This window comes from Lissotriton vulgaris, chromosome 2_1 (assembly GCF_964263255.1).
Source record: "Lissotriton vulgaris chromosome 2_1, aLisVul1.2, whole genome shotgun sequence".
NCBI classification, from domain to species: Eukaryota; Metazoa; Chordata; class Amphibia; order Caudata; family Salamandridae; genus Lissotriton; species Lissotriton vulgaris.
Window position 1 is genome coordinate 648,086,123 of NC_141687.1, and position 14,141 is coordinate 648,100,263.

General features: G+C 42.9%; 1 protein-coding gene across 1 annotated transcript in view; it reads right to left on the minus strand.

The window, feature by feature from the left end:
* The window catches only part of VPS13C (vacuolar protein sorting 13 homolog C), a 2,437,235-nt gene that overhangs the window by 1,997,797 nt on the left and 425,297 nt on the right, over positions 1-14,141 (minus strand). The window contains exons 17-19 of the mRNA XM_086955811.1: positions 13,842-13,983; positions 11,637-11,731; positions 10,538-10,680 (exon numbers count right to left, since the gene is read on the minus strand). Coding sequence (XP_086811937.1) covers positions 10,538-10,680; positions 11,637-11,731; positions 13,842-13,983 — 380 coding nt within the window. The remainder of the gene's footprint in view (positions 1-10,537; positions 10,681-11,636; positions 11,732-13,841; positions 13,984-14,141) is intronic.

The following is a 14,141-nucleotide window of genomic DNA, read 5'->3' on the forward strand; positions in this document are numbered from 1 at the left end:
CTCATTCCTGGTGACAATTCAGTTTTCCCTCCAATTTTCTCTTTTGATCTGTGCTAAGACCTGTATGTTAAAACAGTGCACCCCCAGCCACCATTTTGTGTTCACAAGCCAGTGAAACCAGCCCCCCACCCCCCACCGCACAGGGATATTCTACATCAGAGGGCGCTTCTGTGAGCTCTTTAAACTGTGTTTACTAGGGAGTATGCACTTTGTTTTTTTGGCCAGGAGAGGGAGTAAAGTTTTATTGAAACAGTATTGTTAGATTTCAAGTTAGTGCGGCCTTTACCTGCATAAGTCCAAAGTGTATATTGAGCCTATCTGTCTCCTAGGAGATTCTGAACAGGAGAAGCAGCTCCCGAGCCCCCACCCCCAGGCCAGCAGACCATTGACTATTCAGCTACCAGGCAACTCTGAGCCCTCCCCTCACACTTGCCCAGGCCCCTTAAGGCTTTGCTGGGTGCACCCCAAATCATTCTCCATCGTGTGAGCTGCAGCCTACCGGTGCCCCAGATTTCAGTGAGCAGAGTCCAGGAAGTGGTAAGGAGACAGACTAGTGCTGTCTCTTCCCCAAAACGAAAGTTGTTAAAAAGACAATTTTCCCTTTCTGTGATTACTGTCTTTGCCTGTGGTTGTTACAGTTTAAAATTGTAGTTTTAACCTGCTTGTGATTGGATATTTTATCACCTGTTTTGGGTTTCAAACTTGTGGTTTTCCCTGCACATGATTGCTTCCATTTAACGTGTTGAATTGTGGGATTTGCAGTTCAAACTCGGTAGTTTATCCCTCTCATTCCTGGTGACAATTCAGTTTTCCCTTCAAATTTCTCCTTTGCTCTGTGCTAAGACCTGTATGATAAAACAGTGCACTCACAGCCACCATTTTGTTTTCACAAGCCAGTGAAACCAGTCCCCCTGCCTCCCACTCCCCCCCCCCCCCCCAGCAACAGGGATATTCTACATCAGAGGGTGCTTCTGTGAGCTGTTTAAACGGTGTTTACTAGGTACTGTGCACTTCGTTTTTTAGCCAGGAGAGGGAGTGAAGTGTTTTATTCAAACAGTATTGTGCGATTTCAATTTAGCGAGGCCTTTTCCTGCAGAAGTCCAAAGTGTGGATTGAGCCTGTCTGTCTCCTAGGAGATTCTAAACAGGAGAAGCAGCTTCCAACTCCCTGGCCAGCAAACCTTGTCTGAGGTCGCTAGGACCTTATATGGTCTTCTAATGGTGTGTACATGTGTATACTGATTGGTGGTTGTACCTGGTGTTTCTATTGGGTTAGTGTCCTCGTTGTTGGGTATTTGAGGGTTCTGATTGGTTTCTGGGTCTGTGATTCAATCAATGTAGGTTTGGGGTTAGGGTTTCTATTGGAAGTAGGGACTAGGGGTTACTATGTTATTGGTTGTTGGGAATAGGGTGGGACTAGGGCTAGGGTTAGACCTTTAAGTGGAAGTAGCGATTTGGGTTTCCGGTGTGATTGGGTGCTGGACTAGTTGTGGGAATAAGAGTAGGGTTAGGCTTTCTATTGGAAGTAGGGACTAGGACTTACTGTGCCATTGTTTGCTTGGACTTGGGTTGATACTACTGGTAGGGCTAGGGCCTCTATTGGACATAGAAATCAGGGTTTTTGAACTGATTGGGTGCTTGGACTAGGGCTAACATTGCCTGTAATGTCCTGGTCTCCTATTGGTTCTAGATTCTAGGGCTAGTGTTGTAATTGGATAGTGTTAGGGCTAGGGTTCCCATTGGCTGAAGGGGTCACCTGATTACTAGGGCTATTAAAGGCCAGGGTTAGGGCATCTCAGCCCGGGTGTTGAGGCTAAGGGTGGAAAAGACAATGGCAGTTGCCGGTTTGAGCCTGTTCGAGACTGGCCAGGGGAAGAAATGCTGCCCATTAACCCATTTAGCAATACCCAGCCCACACCATCCACAAACTTATGGTACTTTTGGATCTATATATTTATCACTTTCTTCTAATTTAGCATTTCCAATGCAATACCCTATTCCCCAGCCTATACTTCACTAAATATATTGTCGACCTATACTTCTGACTCATCTTAAACATCTTTCTACTACTCTTCCCAATGCACTACCCTATCTCTCATCCTATACGTCTATCAATATATCCTCTACATCCACTCTCATTTATCCCAAACCCCTTACCACTACTATGATTTCCAAAATAACCCTTTCTAGACTATCTCCTACTGTACTCCTCATTGCATCATCGGACACCTCTTTTACTATACCGATCCCCTTTAACAAACCTTTCAAAACTCTTCCCTCTGACTCTTCCTCTCCAAAACTCCTTTTTACTCATCTAAAAGCCTCCTCCCACTGCTAAAAACAAAACAAAAACTATAAAAATCTTTCACTCTTATCCCTCCACTATCCTTTTCAATCAAAATTAACAGACCAACATGTTCTCTTCTCAAATTCCATATTCAACTATACTAATTCACAACTAATCCTTTATGGGTTCCGGAGTGGCATGCTACTTGCCAGAAAAGCGCTTCAACACCCATCAGAGGTAAAAAGTGCTATATGATTGCAAACATTTCTTCCCCTTTTATCCCTCCGCTATCCTTCTCACTCCAAATTACTGACTAATATCCACCACTGAAATTACTTCATATTTCACCATATTAATTCACCACTGATCCTTTATAGGCTTCCTGAACAGCGTGCGTCAACACCCCCTCAGGGGTAACAAGCGCAATATAAATACAAACCTTTTTCCTCCTCAATCCTTCTGCTATCATACCAAATAACTGAATAACCTATCCACCACTTAAAATGTACTTGCATGATTCACTATACTAATTCAACACTAATCCTCTATGGGTCCCGGAGTAGCGTGCTACTTGCAGGAAAAAGCGCTTTGATGCCTCATCAGGGGTAGTAAGCGCTATATAAATGTAATTACAATACAATACATACACACATATATATTTACATACATAAACATATATATGTATATGTATATATACATACATACAAACATATATATGTACACAATGCAATGAGCCGTGCAATGCCTTAAAAGCTAGGCATTGGGATTTAAACTTGATCCTCTTGACCACCTGGAGCTAGTGCAGAGTTCTGAGACAGTGGAAAACAGGCTGGGGCCTAGGGATATCCAGCAGTAGTCTAGCTGCTGCATTTTTGAGGCTCTGTAGAAACTGTGATTGGATACGCATGTACAAGGCATTACCATAGTCAAATCTGGACAGGGCTAATGAGGTTACAAGTGTTTTTAGGGAGTTAGGCAGGACAAACGGGCAGACTTTCTGGATCATTTGTAAGATGAATAGTAGAGGTGAGTGTATTGATCTGATTCTTGAATGTCATTTTGTCATCGAAAATTAAACCTACGTTTTTCACCTTCAGACTGGAACAGAAAAGTCTCCCAAATTGCAGGGGGCACCATCTAGGTGACCAGAAGGAGGTATCAGTACCTAACAGAAGGACCTCCGTTTTACTGCCGTTACGTTTTAGGCATTTAGACCTAATCCACTGTTTTAACTGTGTCAACAGCTGTTAAATCGATCTGCTGTCTCTTCGACATTGTTTGAAACTGACACCACTAACTGGGGGTCATCAGCTTATGATACCACTGAGAAGACATGCCATTTGATGATCATAGCTAGAGGGGTCACAAAGATTAAAACGCGTAGGGCTCAGGGACGATCCCTGTGGCACCCTAGAGGAGAGTTTAAATTGCTCAGATGAGAAGGCTCCGGACTCTATTGATTGAACCCTGTCGGAGAGAAATTATGTCAGCAACTTGAGGGCTGTGCCTCTAATTCACAGCTCAAATAGCCTGTTGGCTAGTATTTCATGTTTCACTGTGTCAAAGGCTGCCAATAGATCTGACAAACTCAGGGCGGCCTTACCCCCAGCGTCCAATCATTTTCTTAATTCTTCTGCTGCTATGACCAGGGCTGTCTCAGTGCAGTGCTCATCCCGGAACCCGTGTTGTGAGGGATCAGGGATATCACGTAGTTACCAGAACTGTTCACTCCCTGGATAAGCTTGGGGGAGGGGCTAATGGTGGCACTGTTAGGTAGCTTGTGCAAGGGACAGCATATCCTGCAGGGGTGTATGGAACCAGTCTGGCACCATCGTAAGATTATGTCGTCCCCAAACTTGCAGCTCCTACTGATTAGTGGAAACACTTAGCAGAGGCTAAGAAGCCGCATGCAAAGAACTTACCCATGTATCAGAAGTTGAAATTCCATGCTGTGTGAATATAACAGGGCCTTGGGATGATTAGCCAATTTTAAAATGAAGATGTCAATTGTGGAAAGCCTTGTGAAAACATTATTAAATAAGCCTTCAATCAATAACTCAATGGATGCGTGTAAAAGAGCATTCAATTTTCGGCTCAAAATCAGGACAGTCTCATCATGCTCCATTTCCTTTTCCTGGCTCCTGGTTATAGGATGCTGCAGCACTGAGCTTGTCCTATTGTAACCAGTTCTGGTTTTATGCGCTGCTAAGGTGGACATTGTAAAATTAGGACCCTTTGGCTATTTCATGATTTTCTTATTTATTCAGTAGGCGGGGCAACTTGGTCTTCGACATAATTTGTTGGATGGACATCTGCCTCTATTTCTAAAGTCTGTAAATACAGGGATTATTATGTATGCCAGATGGGGAGCAGTAAATTCAATTTCTCAGGTGCAGAAATAGATTTTGCCTACCAGAGTCAATGTGAGGCACTCATTCTCTGTTCTACAGGGTCAGTCTTTTTATTTAAGGCACTCATTGCACTTGAGAGAAAGTTCGCAACAGAAATGGCAGGAGTGCAGTTCTTATTCATTGCAGGACAGGAACTGCTTTTCCTATAGCATGTGATAGAAGATATTGTATGTTCCTTGGATCTTGGGAATAGAGAGGGTGGGGGAGTAGTGCAAGGTGGCCCAACCCAGAGTTTAACAGGTGCTGATGGGTGCAGAGGGGCCCAGTATTGGCCTGGGCTCAGCCTGTGTGCAGCCCACATGCGACCCATGCAGTGCAAATTGTGTTAAAAAAAAGCTCTGTGGGAGGTCCACCTGTTGCCTCTGCCGCCCCAACAGCAGTGTGAGCCAAAGAGGAGCCTGGAAGTGTAGTCCTTCCCTCTCCGGCACGAAAGATCTGTTGAGATGTTCTAGACCCCCGGCCTCCAACCGGTCGATCGCGAGCTACCGGTAGCTCGCCGAGACCCTGTGAGAAGCTTGTGATGCTTGCGGCAGAATTTAGTAGCCCTTTAGTGTTATTTGGTCTTTTTAGGCTGTTTGCAGGCTCTGTTGCCCGCCCTCATCCAAACCAGCTGCTCTGATTGGCTTTGAGGTTAGCTGGGGAGGGCCAGGCCGGGCTGAAGAGGATGACGTGCCTCTCCTTCCTGTACCTCGTGACCAGGCATCTATGCACCCCCAGCCTTTCCCTCATGGGCACTGCGATCATAGTGAGAGTCACGAGTGCGGAGGGTGCTAGTGCAGAGCTGCATTAGGCAAGGCAGGGCAGGGCAGAGCAGCTGTTTGCCGGTCTCGCAAGCAGTATAGAACTGCTGGGACCCGTGCCATCTGCCCTTTTCAGCAGTACAGCATTTGCCAGAGCAGTAAGCCAGCATGCGAGCACACCCAGAACAATTCTGAACTCTTAATTAGAATTACAGAGAACTGCATGCAAAAAGCACAACTTTTTTTCACAAAAAGCTTTTAATCTGTGAAGGCCCCATTTTCCGCGCTTTCTGCTTCTCATTCTGCCACTTCCTCCGGCTTCCCCTCCCCTCCATCTCCCTGGGGACAATAGTTATTTAGCCCGCAATTCCGGTTATCGGTATCTCTTGAGCCTGGCTGTAGTGTAAACTGTTAACAGGATGAGAGAAGAAAAAAAACCTGTGATGCACTTTTAACAGCTTAAGGTGAATCTATGTCACTATATGTTTGTTTTTCTGTGCCACTTGTCAACTGTATGTATATATTATTCACTCCCTTCACTTCATTGCCACTGGGCAATTGTGTTTCCCATTATGTACATTGGAGTGATACGTTTTTATTCTGCGAGCATGCTGGTGCGAAGTAGTCAGAAGCACTGGCTAATGACGTGCACATTATCGATTTCTACTCTGCATGTTATAGCAGACTGCACCTAATGGTGGATTTGTAATGAGATGGCTATCTGCCACTTTGTGTATTTTAGTCAACAGCCCAATGAAATGTGGCATGCGCTATCGGATTTGTGTAAGCAAACAAACGGGGGATTGATTCTCTTAAGGTAATCAGAGGCTGGAATCAAGGCAAAATATAACACCATGGCAACGAACTGGATTCTAATACAGCCATCAAAACATCTAAACACCCGGCTAATATGGCGCAATAATGAAATGTGAATTAAAGGATAAGCCGTAATCCCGAAATGTCCTCAGTGCAACAGACATCCCCGTCGTTTTACTAGACCATCATAGATAAATAATCAAAGTTACAACAATCCTGGATCAGCGGAGAGCGTCTTGCACCATGGCAACGCGATTCACAACCTATAGGAAAGCAGTTTCTACACCACAGTGAAGCGCGACCTATCAAAACGAGGATAAGTCAAGACAAGACTAAAAACAGCCAATGACCGGCAATCCTGTGCAATCCAGGTTACTGACGAACCCGGCACCGGAGGAACGCCGCCAAACACAGAAACATCGTACCAAACTTGCCGAAAACAACAGACACACGGCACTAGGATAAAGACTAAAAGGTACGACTTGCCCACGCTGGAGTATGTTATTATCCGCATAGCACAAAGCTCGGGGGGGAACCACCCAGTACTTGCCACACTACACACAATGGTTAAACAACCGCGTAGTGACCCTAATGGCTGGGGTCAAATGCTCAGCCGAGAATAAATACTCTGCCTACCATCCCTTACCGAACAGGTTAATTAAAAACGCCGCGCTGAAAAAGAAAAATTGAAAAATAACCAGAATGTCCTTCCTTGTCCCCTCTCCCCAGCGCATCCCAGAACAATCCTGGTAAAGACTTCAAAACGCGAGCCACTCCCAGAAGAAAATACCCCCATGCTGCTGGGCGCAGCGATTGAAGTAATGTAAAGACACAAAGAAAAAAAGAACAAGAATAACCATCGTTCTACTACAAGGGTACGTGATCCCCACGGTCCCCTCAATATTAATTTTTATTTCACTTTTCAAACAAATGTATATAAGACTCCTGATCCCACCACTAAAACATGCCCCTTACAACCCCACAGGTGTAGCATGATGTCCTACAAAACACTACCATGAGCCCTGATGAAGACCTTTTCAAAAAAATTTCCTGTCATCAGAAAGAAGGTCGAAATGCGTAGGCTTACTATCCAGGCCAGGAGAACCAGATGCCTTATGACCTAACATACCAATAGGACATATAGTGAGAGATGTATCTCACACCACGGCCAAAAAAAGCCTAAAAGACTTCTCCGACCTTATACAGGACGAAACTTATTGTTTCTTTGTGGGAAATAATCATACCTCGAAGAATAGTTAATCTATTGAGATAGAGTAGGACTGATCTTTCTTCAGAGAATTTGGCTAAACAACAAATCTGAAAGCCTTTTTTCTGTGTGATTTAGGAACAATAATATTAAGATCAGAGTTTTCTTTAATTTTGTGACATGTTGAGTATCGTTTTAATGTTGTGTAATGAAATGTCGTAATGAATTTATTTAATTGTTGTTATATGTTGAATGTATTCTATCATAGGAGATGACCTAAACAAATGTGCTATCACCCAATTGTGCAATATCGAAAAATTCTTTTGAAGAAAACGCAAAAATCTAAATTACTGACAATGTCAATAAAATAGGACATTGGGTTAAATCAATTGTATAATTCATGGTGTCAGAGGCAATTGTTCTTTGTTATACTATCTGATTTGTGTGACTTTGTAGCTGGGTGCTGTTAGGCAGTACTTCCTTCGGTATCTCTCATGCTGGGTGTTAAGTCTGTTGTTCACAGAATCTAGACAATGGGAGTGCAGGTTGCATTATTGTGCATTGTGGGAGATCCGAGAATTAGAGTCTTCTTGCACTCAATATAGTCATAGCTCAACATAGGCCTGGGGGAGGCCAACAATAGAACGGGGTCATAGACTGGTGTTGGAGTCGACTCCTGGGCTCGCAGTCGCAGGGTAGGCATCAGCACAGGTATGAAAGCAATGGGTGTGGAACCTGGGGCCAGATTGGAAATAAGAACCAGTGTTGGAAACGGTTTCAAGGGGTCAGTTGGAGCCAAGGAAGGAATCGTAGGTGAAGGTCCATGTGGAGCCCCATACCGCTCCGTATCGCCTGAAGGCATGCCAGACAGAGGTGAACACATCTGAAAGAGATGCAACATAGCATCCTTGAAGGCTGCTATTTGCTCTGGGGTTAACAATGGATCAGGAAATTTAGGGTGTGCCGGACCAGTGTGAGATTGGATCAGAGTAAGAAGATGCATATAGGATATGATCTTTTGACTGACAATCTCACACCTTCCTTCCTGCTTTTGAATGGTTGGTTGGACGGACTACCGCTTAGCTTCCTCGTGTGTATATCACCTCTTTGTCTTCAACTTACTGAAGGACTTTGAGCAGGAATGGAACTTCCTGTGGTACAGATTGCAAGAAGCCCTGTTACTTGGAGAAGGAGGGGGACCCATGTTTCAACTACGACCTCTTTCTATGTTTGGCTGTGTAGAGTTTCACCTCCCACTCCTGGATCGCCTTCAAATTCAGGAGAGTACATTCATCACAAAACTTCTTGTCATGTCTAGAGCCCAAGCACAAAATACACATGGTTGTGCATGGTCAGTATCCGACATCTTGAATCCTATTGTTTTTGAAGGAGACAACATCCCTAGAACTTTGTCTAAGGTCAATTTTCAAGGGATCTGAGGACAATGTTGAGAGCAATGCTCAGATCCCTATTGAAGGACGCTGAAAGAAAGGAACGTATGCCAGCACACCGTGGTGATGTTTGTATGTAGTTCCACTCTGTCACTTTAGGGGCATTACAGAATACCCACAGAGCCACAAGACACCACCACCTATTAACATGCAGAATCCTTGCAGTAAAATTAGCTGGATCCAGTCTGGTGCCTGAGGATAGTCTAAAGGGGAGGACTCTGCAGTTAGAACTACTCATCACCATGATATCTATAATGCGGTCTAGAGTATGGTCTGAGAGGAGAATGCGGTCTTTGAGTTGGAGTCTTGGATCTCCTTGGTGAAGCGAAGATAGGCATATTATACAGTGTTGAAGGTGGGGAATTGGTTGCGCCCCACCACCTGCAATGGCATGCAGAATCAAGGATTAAGCAGGTCTTGGAGGAGAACTCTCCATAGGGACAGCAGGCTTATCACTTCACTGGATTCTTGAAGGTGGAGAATCAGTATTGGGGCTTAGAGGAGAGTAGGCCTTTGAGTTTGAGGCCGAAGGCAGTGGTGTTCGATGTTGTAGACAGCATACATGTTGCCAAATGTCTATGCTTTCTCCACGTTGAATGTCTCCTCTATGGTAAACACGCAGCCACATTACCTTGCCTCAATGAAACTAAATTAGACATTAATCAGGAATGGTGCCATTGTCCATGTAGGTGTCTCCTCTTCAATCTTCCTCTAGGTCAGCAGAGACAGACGTTAGAGCACTGGCAGAAGCTACCCCTTCTCCTCATTCTTCTGACCTTCTAGTTCATCCTGAGAGGAACTCTTGACATCTGTGCTGCTCCTTCTGAAGTCTCTGTCCTTCGAGGTGAGGCTTGAAAACTTCCTATGTTGGTAGCACGTGTCAGGAATATGGGTTTCTGGAAGGGAAACCATACCTAGACATTGAAGATCACTTTGTACCTTTTTTTTTTAAAAAATAAGGCAATTTTTTGTGAAGGAAGAAAAATAATTCCTTGCAGAAAATCACAGAAAAGTACTACAAGTCCTAAGAGATGTTGAGTAAAACGATTTAAAGGACGTTTGAAAAGATTTCCAACTAAAAAACCCAAAGAGGCCAAGCTCAGTGCTCCAGGATTCTAGCACCAGAAGCCAGAAAAAAGAACTGGAACATGATGGGATACTGTATGATTGGTGGTATGGTGTGATGTTAGTTATTCAGCTTTTCATGGATGCAGCCTACATGGCTATAAGAAAAGCCTAACCAAATTATATTTTCTTCGGAAAAGTGCCCTTGGATCTCGCGCAGCATTGGGACAAGTCAGAACACCCCTTGAAGAAGAACCATAGAATCTTAAAAGGGTCAGCTTTATTTTTCACAACACTGTATTCGTAGGATACGAGTAACTTCAATGAGAATATACGATATTTCACTTCTGTTGAGGAATTTCATTTAAAATGCAGCATGACTCGCAAAAGTTTACGAACTATGTCACTGACAACATGAAACAGATTGAGAAGCATCAAAATCTGGGTCACTAAACGGCACAATTCAGTTCATAGGGTGGTTAACACAGCTTCAGTTATTTAAAGAAAATGGCATTCATTCAATTAATTACAGAACCGCCTGTACTATACAGCATTACTCACTTCAGTGCCTGGGCACCTGGTCTCTGCAAGACGATTGTGCTCAAGTCAATTATCTGTACTTTCAGGATTTCTGGGACATGTTGGTTTTCTCGAATAGTTATTGAGGTGCTTAAAAGTTTGAATGATAATACATGAGCAACATACTGCAAAAGAAAGAAAGCACAGTTAAGAAAACGTTACGGAACCACTGATAAAAAGCAAAAATATATTATGCTAATATGAATATCTTGTCCTGCTTTCGGCCAATTCTTTGTTGACTTGAGTGTTTCTCGACCCATTCTCCCTCACTTCACCTCTCCTTATATTTGATCTGTCAGCTGAATGTAAATATGTATTTAATGCCTTTGTGCTTATTCGGCATCTGTGCAAGCTTACTTACCCTCATCCTGTCTTTGCCCCTTATTTTATTGTCTCCCATCAACCTTCCCATACCCTGCTGTTTAGTTTCACCCTTCATCTCTCTCCGCTGTAAGTGACTCACTAACCTGCTAAGAATTTCCAACCAAATGTACACAGTGCTGTTCCGAAAGTAGCCTGCGGTTCCTGCACTTCATCCATCTGCATTGAGGAAGCAGTGGAATGAGGGCAGAGGTGAATGGAACATGACAGGAAGGAGAAGCTAAGAGAGCAGAAAAGAAACAGAAAGGAAGGTGGGAGAGAACCGTGAAGGGAGTGAGAAAGCGTTTGAGGACTGCAGAGTCCTGAGTGGGCGGTGGCTGGCTCTGTACACCACTATGTAGGTTTGTATCGGGCACAGCTAGAAGGACTGGACGCTCTTTTGAAGAAGGTTAAGCAAAGAATTCGCGTAGCATCCACCAACACTTAATCAGTTAAATGATTGATGCTGTTTTGCTACATTGCTTCTTGTTTTCTACTTTAGCACACTGACTTTGGAGGAGCTAAAGGCTCTTTGGATAAAAGAGTGAAGATCATCTACAATGAACCACCGCACTAGATCACTGCTGGATGTAAACAATCAGGTACATTCTAACTTTACATATAGGTATATTTCAGATAAAAATACGGTAAGTGCAATTTAGACCTATTGACTGCCGAATGTGACATTACTTATTATTACCCTTATAAAACGTTAATTTACCTCCGTTGGTAATGCGAGGTTGTTCAAACTTTCACTGTATCCAATAGCAGTAAAAAGCTTTTTCTTTTCTTCAGGAGTCATAATGTCATCTATATCTACAGCAAAAAAAAGGGCTTGTTTAAAACGTTCTGTGCTGACAATATTTAACTCTAGCGAGTACTATAAAGTATAAGCATTTTCTATGTAGATCAGCTTGATTCATATCTGGAAGCCTAAGTCACAGCATGTTTGTATTTTTTTTTAATTCACAAATAGCACATTTATTATGTGAAAGTTCCTTATCAACGTTTCCTAGCTTTTATACAAATGTTCTTTCTTGGAGATGCCATTTTTCCAATCTTCCTTTGACACAAACACGCTTTTTACGTCCATGTATTTTTGCAATTAGGTGCTGTGCCATGTTGACGGCCATTACTGATCCAAGAGTATATACAATTTACGTAGTTCTAACTCAAAAAGCCATTACAAAGGGACAAACAGTGCAAGAGTCACAACAGATAATCAGAACTGCCAATACAACTGCAAACATGGACAGTGTAGTTTTAGATTAAACCAAATACCATAATTTCTCTGTGGACGGAAAGTGGAAGGAGATGTGCATAATGCCATGAAGGAGAGAGCAAGTGACTTGCCCTTGGTACCCTTCTTTCTGATGGATATGAGGGGTCCTGCAAAAACTTTACTCAACCCTTTCCAAAAGCTTTAGACTGGGTCTGGACATTTGTTCTAGCCTATTCCACTTCAACAGCTATGTCTCTTAACTCCACCAGAAATAACTGGTCAACCGTCATAGAAGATTCCACAGATGCCAGTGGCATCAGTTTCATCCATTGCCAATGCCTCAATAGATAAAAAGATGAAAGAAGATAAAATAAATAAAAGAAATTGCATGCTGAATCATCATTTATCCTTAAATGGAGAGGCGAAAGGGCATCAGAAAATCTCTATGGGGCGTGGGAAATGGGTTTGGGGCAGTCATGACCATGAGAACGAACTTTTCAGGAAGTAACCTGTTTTTTTTAGGATATAGTCTCCCATGGATACATCACTTTAAATATGGTGCTACTTTACCGGTGCAGAAGTCAATAAGCAGTCACCATAAAATGGATTGCACGGAAATGGAAATATAGAAGGTATATTAAAATTGGAGGTTGGGCCGATTAAATTACGGATATAACCACAATCATCTCTTCAGTAACAAATGGAATGTTTTATTCCCAGGACATAGGGGTACGATTTTTTTTTAAATTAGATTTCTACATACAAATATTTCTGAAAACTGAAGGGAGAACTATATTGAGAAGCAAGTACCAGAAAAAGGGGACTAATAGGAGCACTAGGGGTTAAGATGTGTAGAAGGTCTTGTATACTGTCCCTTTTGTGCATGCTTACATCGCCTAGATCAAATAATTAAGCTGGATAGTGTGGTCCATGGCTCTTTTTCCAAGTTTCATGGATTTATAGGAGTCTAAACTCGAGACCTTAGTATTAGTATCCAGGGGCTGAGTGATGCCCAGAGCCTGACTAACCACAGTGCCTCATGCCTTGGATTAGACGTGGGCAAGGAAAGCAGGGGAAAGGGGCTTGGTAGCACTTCAACATATTCCATAGGTGGTTTTACGAGCTCGATTTTACAGCTGGTAAAATAAGGTTTGGCGTTCCTTCAGCCGGGAAACCCAGGTGCAGGAACACTGAACCACTCATGATTGAGCACAGCAGCATTATGCATGGATATTTCAGTCTGCTCAATTTATATTTGTGGCAATAGTAGTGTGCAAACATTTATTACAAGAGCAAGGTCTTGCACAGATCCAGATTAATGGCTTCTCTGCAGTCCAGATTTCAATTCTTTTCCTATGCTCATGCTGCGCCTTGCTCCTAGCTTTTCAGTGCAAACTGACACTCGCCTTCTCGGGAGTGCCAGCCAGTGCTACAATGGATAAGCTTATTTCAAAACCAGTTACCTTGAATATCATTTTTCCAACAAATGTGAGACTGGATGGAAGTTGGGGATAGTTTTCATAAAAACTAGTGTTACAAAATCAGAACTTTAATGAGTAGACTTCGATTTGAACCATGGATACTAATCGTGCAGTTTAAAAGAAATTGCAGTAAGTTAGAAAGAGAAATAATTTCAAATTCTTAATTACATAACCAGTCGTTTTCATATTTCTTGCAAGAGATTCAAATATGATAAGGACCTACCTTCTGATGTGGTAGTTTCTTCTTCTTCTTCCTTCTTTTTAGGTTCTTTCTTTCCCCAGAAGGCACCCAACCATCCGCCTCCACGTTTTTCTCCACGCTGCGAAGATTTTTTCCCAAGAGGCTTTTGCCCTGATCTCACCATCTAGAACACAAGCAGATGACTAACCATATATATAGTTGCATAAATGTAAACACTACAGTTTCAGGACTACGCACATTGGAACAGACCAGACAAAAAAACTGCAGTAAATCTACCCCCCTTTCGTATCCTAAGAATGGGTGCAGATTTACTACTTTTGG